A 12,866-nucleotide genomic window follows, 5' to 3' on the forward strand; every position below is an offset into this window, starting at 1 on the left:
CATATAATTACCCTCTTTTTTTCCGTTTTTTCCATTTTGTTTTTATTTTCTGAATGTACTCTTGAATCTGTGATTTATTAATAACCCATTAATGATTCCGTTGATTCCCAATTGCTTTTAGATAATTGCCGTCATCCTAGCCATCTCGGGAATCGTCATGATGGCCTATGGAGATGGTTTGCACAATGACTCCATCGTTGGAACAGCGCTCGCTGTTGGCTCAGCCTCTGTATCGGCATTCTATAAGGTTTCTTTCCTTTCTCTTATTTTCCTCACTTTTCATCCTGCACCATTTGCATTCACTCCCTCTTTCCTTTGGCTTGCTCTCGGAGAGCATACAGGCAAGGTGGATGAATGAAGTTGAAGATTTGAATTTTCATACTCTATTATTATATTTATCAGCAAATACAACCTGTCACTTTGCTGATGGGAATATTAAGGAAAGGGAAGTAAGAAGGAGGGGAGGGAGAGGATGGGGAGAGAGAGAGAGAGAGAGAGAGAGAGAGAAGGGATGGAGTGAGGAGGGGTTGAGGAGCAGGGAGGAGTGGGGGAAGGGAAAGCAGCATAAGGGGAGGGCAAGGTAAGGCAGTGTGAGGAGAGGGTCCTTCCAGAGATAACCACTGTCCAGACATGTCCGGAGATAACCACCCTCTGGAAACATGCAGAGATAATCGTCATCTGGGCATAAGCACCATTCAGATACGTCAAGGGAAGGCAGCATGATGGAAGGCAGCATGACAGCATGTCAAGGGAAGGCAACACACACACACACACGCAAACACTTGTGTGATGGGTGGAAAAAAATTTGGCTCTGTAATCTCGAAAACACTTCAATATGGCGAACAGCTCGGAAATCGGGTGCTAACAAAAATATTTTGCTTTGAAACTCCCAAAGAGAAACGTATAACCTTTGTAAAGCACACCCAGTTCATATAAAATAACCAATTGCTTTAGAAACAGTCACGAGAACAAAGGAAAACGTGATCACTCGTACGCTGCTGAAGTTAAAAGTTAAAAACTCCACCACCCATCATCATCATCATCATCATAAGATACGGGATGAAACTTTGCCACCACGGCACCCATAACCAAGCATGCGCAAACACCAGCGGAGAGTCACTTTACAGATCAAAATCTACTCACATATACCACGTCCGTGTGTGCTGTGTACGTACCTCTACCTTGTAGCATCTGCCGACTGTTCATCCCGATCGGGACACAAACTGAACCGCTATCGAATGTAGGGTGCTTGGCAAGTGTCATAAGCACTCAAGCATGCAATCCAATAAAATGGTTGATAAGGAATGGCTGGCTTGGCAAGCGATAGCAAGGTCATGTGGTGATGTGGTAATGGCACATACCCGCCAAAAAAAACCTAAACATCGTTGATTTCTTATCCTTTTCAGATTTCACTCCAGATTTCACGTTATTTCGTACACATGATCCGATCTTCTAAACTCAAATTATATTTCGATGATATACTTTAATTCGTCCATGAGAGTACATTGTGGAAAATTGTATCACATCATGCATGAAATCGCTCCAAGCTCCTAATTTGAAAACTATAGTACTTCCAACAGCGATTTATACAGCGATTCATAGATATGTCAGAGGCTTTCGATGCTATCACGGAGGAAAGTGAAAAGAAACATTTTGAGTGCTTTATCACTAATAAACCGTTATGGCCTGTTCCAACTCAAGGCATTGTTGAGCACGCCGAACAAAATGGCGAAGTAAGACCCCAGCGAGGGAAAATGAGGTGACTGAGGTAGCATGAAGGTGTCCAAGGATGTGCCTGATTAAGGATATAATTAAATAGGGCCATGAATTATGTTTAAAAGGGGTGTTTTAATTAACTCAAACACTGGATTTTCACTCATGCACTTCCTTGGAGTTCCCTTAACGTGCACGCAAGAGTCTGGTGTTGGCTTAGTGGTTAGGGTGGTGGCTTGGGATCCTAGGCTCCTGAGTTCAAGCCCTGTTGGTCGCTGAATTAATACACCAGGGGGTTGACTCAGCCTGTCATCCTTCTGAGGTCAGCAAAATGAGTACCAGTGTGTACTGGTAGAGGGGCACTGCATCAGTGACACAGTCATGCTTCCATGAAATGATAGCTAAGCTGCCATACAGAAGAAGAAGAAGTATGCATGCAAAGTTCCAGGCTGATAGGTTTCATGGTTTTGGAGTTATGGAAAACACATACACGCACACACTCTTTCTCTATTTTTTTCCTCTCTTCATAGAACATCGGTTCTGCCAAAGCAGTCTAGCAGTGACCCATGGAAGTCTATAAGTATGGACTAGCAGAGACCCTTGGAACATCTGCACAATGTAATATGTGAATCCCAAATCTTCAACTTATCCCCCCACACTCCTAAACTTCAAGTCCTCAACCAACCCCCTCCCAACCCCAATGCTTCAACACCCTGCCCCCCCACCGCAACTCCTCAACCCCCTGCCTCCACCAAAAGTCCTCAACCACCAACCACCCCCCCCCCACAGCCTCAACCTCCCCCTCACAACTCTGTTCCATCTTTGCTCTCCCCCCCTCCTCCCAACACTATTTCTCTGTCCTCCCTGCCCTCTCTTCCTCCCGCTCATAAAAGCAAAAGGCCATTCCCACATCGATCATTTCATATTTTTTCATTAATCCATCGAATGTTTTTTTGGGGGTTTTTTTTGTACATAAATCATGGACGTATCCTTGTTAGGCCACTAACTTTCACCCTTACACGTGACATGCCGTGGCAGGTACTTTTCCGCCTGCTTCTGGGTGGTGCCCGTTTTGGTGAGGCAGCACTTTTCTTATCGTTGCTTGGTGTGCTGGGCCTCGTGGTTGGGGCTGCCATCGCAGTAGCCATGTGTCTGGGAGGAGCTGAACGCTGGCCACCACCTTCTCTCGTGCCCTGGGCTCGGCTGATCGGAACTGCTGCTCTTCTTGTTGGTGAGATAGAGAGTAAACGAATGCTAGACTTTTGTCAGTTATCAGATTTTTGCTGTTTATACCTCAAAAAATTATCGACCAAAATAAATGCAAATTTCATGTCACCACAGTCTGCCACAGAGCGTCGGTTTTGATGAAAGTTTCAAGACCAGGAATACACTTTGTAGTTCGCTCCTCCTTGCACAGCTATGCAGGCATGGGAATCAAACTCACGGTAGCGAGAGTCCAAAAACACTCAGTGACTAAGCCACTAAATGTAAATGAAAAATTAAAAAAATAAATTCAAGAAGGGAATGGAGTGGAAAGTTGGGAAAAGAAGAGGGGTTGATAATTATTGTTAGGAGACTCATCTATTGAAATGAGCGCACCCAACCCAAAAAGGCCTGTTTGCATCACTATTTCTTCTTTGTTTGTTTTATCTTTCAAGTGCGACGTTGGGAACAGCTACATGGGCTGCATTTATGGAAGGCCCTCTTGATTGGGTGATGGAAAGCTTTTTTTTTTTAATCCTTTGTCATTTTTTCAATTGAACTGCGCTCAAAAAGTTATTCATCTTTTACATGATGCGTAGTCTTGCCTCTGGCACTCAGCGAGAGGAGTACTGCCGGAGAACTCGCACTGGATGAAGCAGAAATGCATTTATAAAGAGTATGTCACACTAAGGCCCAAGTTGATGTAATGTATGTCATTTTATATTTTGCAACATGATTTCACAGGTAGGTTATGTGCAGCACACAATGAAAAGGATGCAGTGTCATAGCATTCTATTGTACAGAATTCCATGAAGTAGAGTACCGATAGAAAGTCTACACCCCCCTTTCAAATTTTTCACCTTTTGTTGCCTCGTAGCCTGCAATTAAATTTCATTAAATCAGACTTTTTCCACCTTTCTTTACACATCGTAACCCACAACTTCCAAGTGAAAAACAAATTTTACAAATTTCAGAAAATTAATTAAAAATACCAAACTAGAATATCTTTGTTAGATAAGTGTCCACCCCACTGAGTTAACACTTGGTGAAAGCAGCTTTGACAGCAATTAAAGCTGTGGCTGTTGGGATAGGTCTCTACCAACTCTACACACCTTGATTGGGCAATATTTGCCCATTCTTCAACACAGAACTGTTCAAGCTCAGTTAAGTTGCATGGAGAGTGTTGAGGGACAGCAATCTTCAAGTCATGCCACAGATTTTTGATTGGATTGAGGTCGGGGCTCTGACTGGGCCACTCAAGGACATTTATCTTTTTGTTCCTTAGCCACTCCAGTGTAGCTTTGGCTGTGTGCTTCAGGGTCGTTGTCATGCTGAAAGGTGAACTTCCATCCCAATTTCAACTTTCTTGCAGAGGGCAGCAGGTTTTCCTTTAGGATTTTTCTGTATTTTGCTCCATCCATTTTCGCTTCTATCCTGATAAGTGCCTCAGACCCTGCTGATGAGAAACATCCCCATAACATGATGCTGCCACCACCATGCTTCACAGTGGGGATGGTGTTCTTTGGGTGATGTGCTGGTTTGTGCCAAACGTTACGTTTTGCATTTAGGCCAAAAAGTTCCATCTTGGTTTCGTCAGACCACGAAACTTTTTGCCACATGGCTTCAGAATCTCCGGAGTGTTGTTTTTTTTTTGTATACCTCAAACAGGACTCAAGGTGGGCTTTTTTGAGTAATGGCTTCCTTCTTGTCACCCTACCATACAGGCCAGACTTGTGGAGTGCTTGGGATATTGTTGTCACATGCACACAGTGACCAGTCTTTGCTGTAAAGGCCTGTAGCTCTTTAAAAGTTGCCATTGGCCTCTTGGTCACCTCTCTGATCAGTTTCCTCCTCGCTTGGTCATCCAGTTTGGAGTGACGGCCTGATATATGCAGGGTCTTGGTGGTACCATACACTTCTTAATGATTGTCTTGACTTTGCTCCAAGGGATATTCAAGGCCTTTAAAATATTTTTATACCCATCCCCTGATCTGTGCCTTTCCACAACTTTATTCCAAATGTCTTTTGAAAGCTCCTTGGTTCTCATGATTGAGTCTTTCCTGTTGAATGCAGCACGCAGCAGAGGAAACTGATAGGAACAGCTGATTTTATTCTGAAATAATCAGAATCACTACAATTTAACACAGGTGGAGGCCAATTAACTTGGGGTGTGATTTTGAAAGTGATTGGTTACACCTGAGCTGGGGTGGACACTTAAATAAGGGGGTGGGGTGGACACTTATCCAACCAAGATGCTCGAGTTTTGTATTTTTATTTAATTTGTAGAATTTGTTTTTCACTTGGAAGTTGTGGGTTACGATGTGTCAATAAAGGTGGAAAAAGTCTGGTTTAATGAAATTTTATTCCAGGCTATCAGGCAACAAAAGGTGAAAATTTTGAATGAGGGTGTAGACTTTGTATAGGTGCTGTACCTATCACAAGTTGTGATATTTTAATTCTATTAGTAAAGAACCTGTCCTTAAGGCTGGGTTAATTTCCTAGAATTAGACGAGATTGGTGCGCTGCTATACGACCCGCATTTATATAGAGAATTGGGGTCATCCCCTCCACCCTGAACCCTGGGGACGATTACTTTTTTTTCCTCACCTAAAACATGCCTGTGGTACAACCACCATTTTTCAACTCATTCCATCCAGAGGTTTAAGAGTACATAGAAGCAAAACAAACAAGTCACTTCTTACATCGTACAGGGTGTCCACAAAGTCTTGTTCCAGTTTTAAAATTTTTATTCCAACCAAACTGGAACAAGACTTTGTGGACACCCTGTATAGAGTTTGCCAGTGGTTCAGGAGTGCATAGAAGCAAAGCAAACCAAACAGTCACTTCTCAAATTGTACATGTTGTATGATTACAGATCGGTGAAGAGTCAAGTGAAAGTTTTTGTTTCCAAATGGCACGCTGCTGTATGAGCATACTACTGCAGACACGATGCTTGGATGCTTGTTTAACGTCCATCTGAGAAACGGCACACACACTGATGAATCACCCTGCTTGTGAAATGCTGAGATGACAGTTTATAGCTGGGTCGGGATTTGAACCCAAGCTAGTCAGCTTAGACGCTAGTTTGGCGAGACTAATATGCATACATTATCCTGCCTTTTGTCTGGGTCATCTCTGCAAACCTCAGGGGGGTAAGAGGCCAATTTTAATTGTGCTAATGACCAGCTCACATGCACCCTGAGCATGTCTGCAAAATTTGGAGATTGACCAAGGTTCATGCACACATACATAGAATTGGTGTATTTTAGTTTGAGTTATCGCCAGCTCGTTCCTTACAAAACCTTGAAGATCAATGAAGTATTTCTACTTGCAAGGCATATCAAAGGAAATCAGGCTTTCTGTATCTGGCTTGCTATTTTTCTCCCAAACCCACAAATATTGTAATCCTTTGTTCCTTCATCTCACTCATCTGTCCTTTGTTCCTTTACCCCACTTCCCCCATGCAAACAGCCTTCAACCTCCTTGTGAACTTTGGTGTGGCTCTCACTTTTCCAGCAGCCATCTCTCTAGGAATGCTGTTCAGTGTTCCGGTCACCAATGGTAATGTCTTTTGTTAAACTTCTGCCATGTTAGAGGATTACTACCTTGTCCTACATATACATAACAATATGTACCAACTTTCAAGCTATTTGAAAAGCTGGCCAAACATTCGCCATTTGAATCCGTTGCTTATTCAATTCTGATGTACCATACTCTGTTAAAGAGCATCTGTGCTACTGAAGCAGTTTCGAAGCAAGGGTTACACTGGGTGGTTTGCCATTGCCTTCCCAGCAGTGCTTATGGCAGCAATTTGGACTTTGTTCATGGTACCAGCGATAGCTCGCCTACTCTTCACGAAAGACACCATGGGATCATCCACGAATGCCGGCATACGAAATGCCCAGTTTAACGTCCATCTGAGGGACAGTCAGGATTCAAACTCAGGATAGACAGCTTAGCCACGAGTGTGCATATCTGCAGACTATCCTGCCAGTTTGTTGGCACAATATGATACACACATTTACACAGAGAAATGAGGATGTCCCAAACCCTGAAGGCAATTGGTTATTTATTTTTTACCACCTAAAACCAACACCCTGGAGTCCAACCACCAGTTCTCAACTCATTCTGTCCAGTGGCTCAATAGTCCATATAAGGCAAACAGAAACTTCTCAAATTATACATACAGTATACTGTAGTTTGATTTACATGAGAACATTTTTCAGGTAATTACATTTGTTTCCAGCATTTTCATGATATTTAAAAATGGACTGTATTTAAGTGTCAGCTTATCTGGAATTATAAGCCTGGTGTTGGCTTAGTGGTTAGGGTGATGGCTTGGGATCCAATGGTCCTGAGTTTAGGGTGATGACTTGGGATCCAATGGTCCTGAGTTTAGGGTGATGGCTTGGGATCCAATGGTCCTGAGTTTAGGGTGATGGCTTGGGATCCAATGGTCCTGAGTTCAAGCCCCGTTCGGCCACTGAATTAATACACCAGGAGGTTGACTCAGTCTGTCATTCTTCTGAGGTCGGCAAAATGAGTACCAGTGCCCTGGTAAGGGGAACACTGCATCAGCGGCATAGCTGTGTCCCAACCAATGATGTAACCAGCAGCTGCAACCACAGGCTGCACTTGATAGTGATCTGGAATTATAAATTCCAGATAAATTGTCATCACGTACTATCTGCCCATCTCCTAGTTCTACTTCTCTGCTTAGCCAAACAGGCAGCAACTTACCCCTTGTGACTGGTAACAGGGATTGCAAAGCTTGTTTGTCATGTGACTAAGTAGGTCAAACTGTCCAACTTTAGTAAATGTTTTTCAAAAAAATCTTCTTCTCCCCTACCCACCAGTCAGAATGCTACCAAATTTGGGTTCCAACATTAGACAAAGGTTGTGATGTTGAAGTGTGTCAAAATGGCTGACTGTCAACTTTTGGGAAAATCAATTCCTTTTAAAAAAAATTCTTAAGACACAAGTCAATGTTACATTAGGCCAGGTCCAGAGGTCCTTTATTATTCGAGTGAACAAACCTCAAACTCTACACTGACTTGATAGAGCATCAAGAGTGAAAAGTGACATCACCAGCTTTGCTTTTATGACTGGTTCAAGGAATAGATCATGTGATACTCTGCACAATTCTCAGGTGACAGAAGTTATGCATGGGGGAGCCCCATGCAACATTTGCTCAATTGTTAGACAAACCCAAGGTAACTCAGGTAAAGTCCCAGTGGCATTGAGACAAATTGTGTTTTTGCTTAATGGCCAGGTGATCAGTTGAAAGGTGTACTCGTTGCAATGTTTCAATTAAGGTACATAATTATTGGGTACTTGTAGGGGTGTGGTACTGTGGAATGTAAAAACAGTTAAGTGGCAATTGATGTACATCAGGACATTGTGTGTGTGTGTGTGTTTTAGTGCTGGAGGCATGCCGTAGTGGTGTGCATAACATCGTACGTCTAGTCGCTGCAGGTACCATCTGCATAGCTTTCCTGCTACTTTTGCTGCCTGAAGGATGGGATGACAAGGCATGGGCATTGATGGACAAAGTCAGAGCTCGTTGGCGGTCAGCCAGTGAAACATGTGAGGAAGGATCAGAAACAAAGCCACAAGCCATGGGAGACGTAACTGCTTCTGCCTTTCATTGAGGAATTGCATGAAGCAATTAAATGTAATTTTTTCAAATCCTGAAATTTATCGTCAGATTAATTCCGAAGAGTACGTGTGACTTTCAGCAACAGCAGATGTAATTTTAAAAAGGAAGATTTTGGCTGCAAAGAAAATCGTTCAATCTTGGACCACATACTACTTTATTAACATGGCTGAGAAACATATAAATCGAATGTTAACAAAAAAAAAAAAAAAAAAAAAAAGTGACCCATTCAAAAAGCTAAAGAAATCAAGAATCTATGGCAAGCAAGGAAATTACAGATGGAGGCCATTTGGCCATTACAAATAACAAAAATTAAAAAAATTCCAGGGGAGGGGGCATGACAGGCTTGGGTTAAGAAAAAAAAAAAAAAATAAAAAAAAAACCCAACTTCACAAGACCCAAAAGTAAACTTGGAAAGGTAGTGGCAGCAGCAAAAGTATGCAAGGAAACTTCCATGCATCAAATACTGAGTAAAAGTCCCCTGCCTTGCTACCACCTACACTCACAGGACCAGGGGCCACAACCTATCACTGTCTGCTTTGCTGAATAATAATCATGTACTTACTTTATCTGTCCCCCTTCATCATCTCAAACATCTGTCATAATCACCGTCTCCTTTCTAATGTATAAAGACGTCTCCTTCAGCCGTTGCTAAAAGCAGAGTCGAGCTCGGCCTGGAATCAATCTAGTAGCCCTGAACACTGTGGCACCCATGTCCTTCCCGAGTTGTGGTGACCAAAACTGCACACAATATTCTAGATGTGGCCCTCACTAAATTCCTGTAATGTTAACACCACTTCTTGATATATAAAAATATATATATAAAAAAAAAAATATATATATATATATATATAAATATATATAAATGATCCCCCTACTTATACAGCCTAAAACCCTATAGTTGCTTGGCATTGTGCCATCTGCTTTCCTCCCATATCTATTACCACCCCCCAGATCCTTGTGACATGCTCCAAAATTACCCCTTGCATCCCGTTTCATTGTTCATCACCTTACACTTGCCCAATCTATGCAAGTATCAATACTTTACTGAATCTGATCACCACAAATGCTATTTCTAACAGGCCATATTATGGGGTTGGCTTCATGAACTAGCTCGTTGGGCCTGATGCTCAAAAGAAGGGGATTTGCGCAAAAATTTGTTCAATGTGCTGGTGATGACTCACCTACTCTGATGGGAAGGAAGGAAAAATAAAAAATTAAAAAAAATAAAAAGACAAACATCCAACTATTTCTAGCAGGCAGAATACATCAAGGACCAATGTGGCAGTTTATCAGGTTGGGAATGGAACCCAGACGAGATGGCTCAAAAGTACGCTACATCTGCACCATTCCCCCAACACTCAAACAAATATATCCTGTATATAAAATTTGACTATTTAACTTGTATAAACTTTGAATGCCCCGAATCTCTCTTAACCAATGACAACCTGTCACAGGATGAGCTCAGAAATGGATTTAACGGATCAGATGCTCTGTCGCCAATGCAGCTGGAAGTTAAAATTCTTTGAAAGCAATTTTAAATCTATTAATGCATGACAAAACAAAGCATGCAGGAGAACCTTTCATCTTGCCATATTACCACCATGATGATGCAATTTCAAATCCTTTCCCCAACAGGACTGTTGGCTTTAAAAAGCCACTTTATGCAAACATCTTTTTGAGGAATGCAATTGCACTTCCATAACAAAAGTGATCAATAAAATAAAAATGCATGTAGTTACAATATGTTACATCAGGAAAATGCAATTGCCTTGGACATGACGTATCTATGCATCACTCCATCCTTTGGTGAGAACATTTGACACCATGGAAGTGTATATAATCGGAGGCATGGTTGTCAAGCTCGAGCATGACCTAAAAGCTATAAAATGTTGGTGTTTAGACAATGAGCATGGAAACCACGTTAACATGAACCTGATGACGTCAAGCTGTTGCCGCATCAGTGAAATCGCTCTGTGCAGACCAAAATCTGAAAATCAAGTTTCAAGTTTCCGCACGCCACTGCGGCACCCAAAGAGTTGTAATAAAAATGCAAAAGTTTGGATGTTTTATTTTTTAAAATGTCAAAAATTGAAAAGTGCTTATTTAAGAAAAAAAAATTAAATTTAAAAAAGTTTTTTATTTACATCATTTGTTTACTTTTTGATAACTACTGAACATGCAAATGCCATTCCACAGGTTCTTAATTCTTTTGGTAAAATTGCATCAAAGCACTGTGCATATCAATAAAGATTACTTATGTTGTTTCGAATCTTTCTGCACAGAGTGGTTTCTGTTTGATTTATTCATTCTTAGAGTTCACACGAATAACACATTAACCCTTCCCTCCGTCTCCAGTCCATAATCTCCACTAAACTTGTCTTTTGCTGGAACACAAAGATACTTCAGGAGATAACTACCCAAGAGTGAATGGGATGAATTTGGTTACAACAGCTAAATGGTCAAATGGGAATTACAAATAGGTCAACCTGCTCAAAAGATGGACTTACCCAATGGTAATGAAAGCTCCCAAGATGAGCATAACACCATTATACCAGTGCACAGTATATTCAGGATGGCAGGATGGCCGAGAGGTGCGCGCACACGCACACCTCAGCTCACCAGGGTTCAAGTCCCAACTCACCTTGAAATGTCATCCGAATGTTTCACAGGCAGGTCGATTCAATGTGTGCTGTCCCCAGTATGAACGTTAAGTCTAGTCTGTCAGCATTACTTGGTGGATGTTAAGATCCCACATCTCCATGAAGGAGCAGGTGAGCCATTGCCGGCATGCTGCCCCAACCTCACATTCCCCTGTTCCAAGGGAACGAAGTGCAAAAGGGTCAACCCCTTAGCTGGGCATTTGGATTCATAGTAGTAGTAAAAGGGGCACTGCATCAGTTGCATAGCTGGGCTCAGCCAATGATGCTACCCCATAGCCTATTCAAAGGCAGGTGGGGTGAAGATGGGGGAACAAGAGAGAAGGAAGGTGGGGGGGATGTGAGCACAAGGGGATGGTGTTCTGGATTTGATTTGGGGTGGGGGAGGGAGGGAGGGCAGGCAATAAAAAAAAAACAAACACACAAGCAACATTTTAACCACAGGGTTCTATATAAAACTGGGTGGCAACATTTAAACCCATGCTATCTACCTGGCAAAGGCCTACCTGCTCGCACCTGCAGCACCCTTGGTACCCCCTTTCGGTAAGCTCACTGAATCAGATTTGTACACGCTGCAACATTGAGAAGCCATTTTAAATTCAGAACTAAACCATCAGTCCTTAAGAGGGTGAAGGGTGGGAGACAGGGGATTCTGCCACACAACGCTCAGTTTAACATCCATCTGAGATGATGCACACATTGATGAATCACCGAACTTGTGAAATACCGGGATGACAATTTATAGCTGGGTCAGGATTTGAACACAGGCTAGATAGCTTTGGGCAAGCAGGCATACCTTTGATATCCTGACATGTGGCAATACATTGCTTTATCACAAGTTAAAAAAATTTGAACTCATTGTGATTTATTTTGCCTTGCTACCTCTGGGAGGGCCACAGTAGCCATTGAAGCTTGAAGAGCACACAAGGTCATTTCACCAAACTCCATGAAACGTTGGAGACTTGGTTGTTTTTTTTTTTTTTTCAAATCCATCGATGTTGAAGTGACGGTCATATAAAAGATCGTACAGGGGGGAAAAAAAAAAAAAGTTTAAATATATATATACTTTTAACATTTTCAGCAAACCAGCCAATGCCCGATGCACTGCTGAACGCAAGGCCAAACACAGATGAGTATTCCCTGAACTTTGTTCAAAATCAATACGCAGTATCCAGTGATTGTGTAAATATTGAAGAGGACTTGCCAAGTGGCTTAAGCACTCCAACAAAATGGTTAAGGAACAGCTGGCTTGGCAAGCAATGACCCATCATATGAAGCACCTGAGATGCCCAAGCAAAGTACAAATGGGACAAATGAACACTTGTGCAGTCCAAACTGCTGCCAAGTTGAATTCTGGAGATTAAATTTTGGAAGTCGGCTTAGTTTGAGATTCAGGGTTATGTCAGGTGGAAATGAAAGCCACAAACGCTGGCATCTGGGTGTTTATAAGCATTGCAATGCATAGGTATGATCAAGCATTTGATATGCAGAAGTGAAAGAAAAAAAATTAAATCAAATTGTGGTGTGCTCAAGTCAAGGTATTGCCAAGTTGGCCAAAAATACCCCATTGAATTCAAGGGAGGGGTGTCTGAGGATGCACCTGATGGATGAAAAGGCCATTAATTATCTTCAAT

The 12,866-nt window shown here is 42.1% G+C and overlaps 1 protein-coding gene across 6 annotated transcripts in view; it reads left to right on the forward strand.

Annotated features, from left to right (window-relative positions):
- The window catches only part of LOC147012262 (solute carrier family 35 member F3-like), a 39,292-nt gene extending 29,521 nt beyond the window's left edge, over positions 1-9,771 (forward strand). For all 6 annotated transcript variants that reach the window (XM_085856155.1, XM_085856158.1, XM_085856154.1 and 3 more), the window contains 4 exons: positions 122-247; positions 2,752-2,944; positions 6,388-6,477; positions 8,338-9,771. In XM_085856155.1, coding sequence (XP_085712281.1) covers positions 122-247; positions 2,752-2,944; positions 6,388-6,477; positions 8,338-8,567 — 639 coding nt within the window. In that variant the 3' untranslated portion in view covers positions 8,568-9,771. The remainder of the gene's footprint in view (positions 1-121; positions 248-2,751; positions 2,945-6,387; positions 6,478-8,337) is intronic.
- Positions 9,772-12,866: the final 3,095 nt, after the last annotated feature.

Source organism: Eptatretus burgeri, chromosome 15, assembly GCF_056783735.1.
Source record: "Eptatretus burgeri isolate ZD-2024b chromosome 15, Ebu_testis_v1, whole genome shotgun sequence".
Taxonomy (NCBI): Eukaryota; Metazoa; Chordata; class Myxini; order Myxiniformes; family Myxinidae; genus Eptatretus; species Eptatretus burgeri.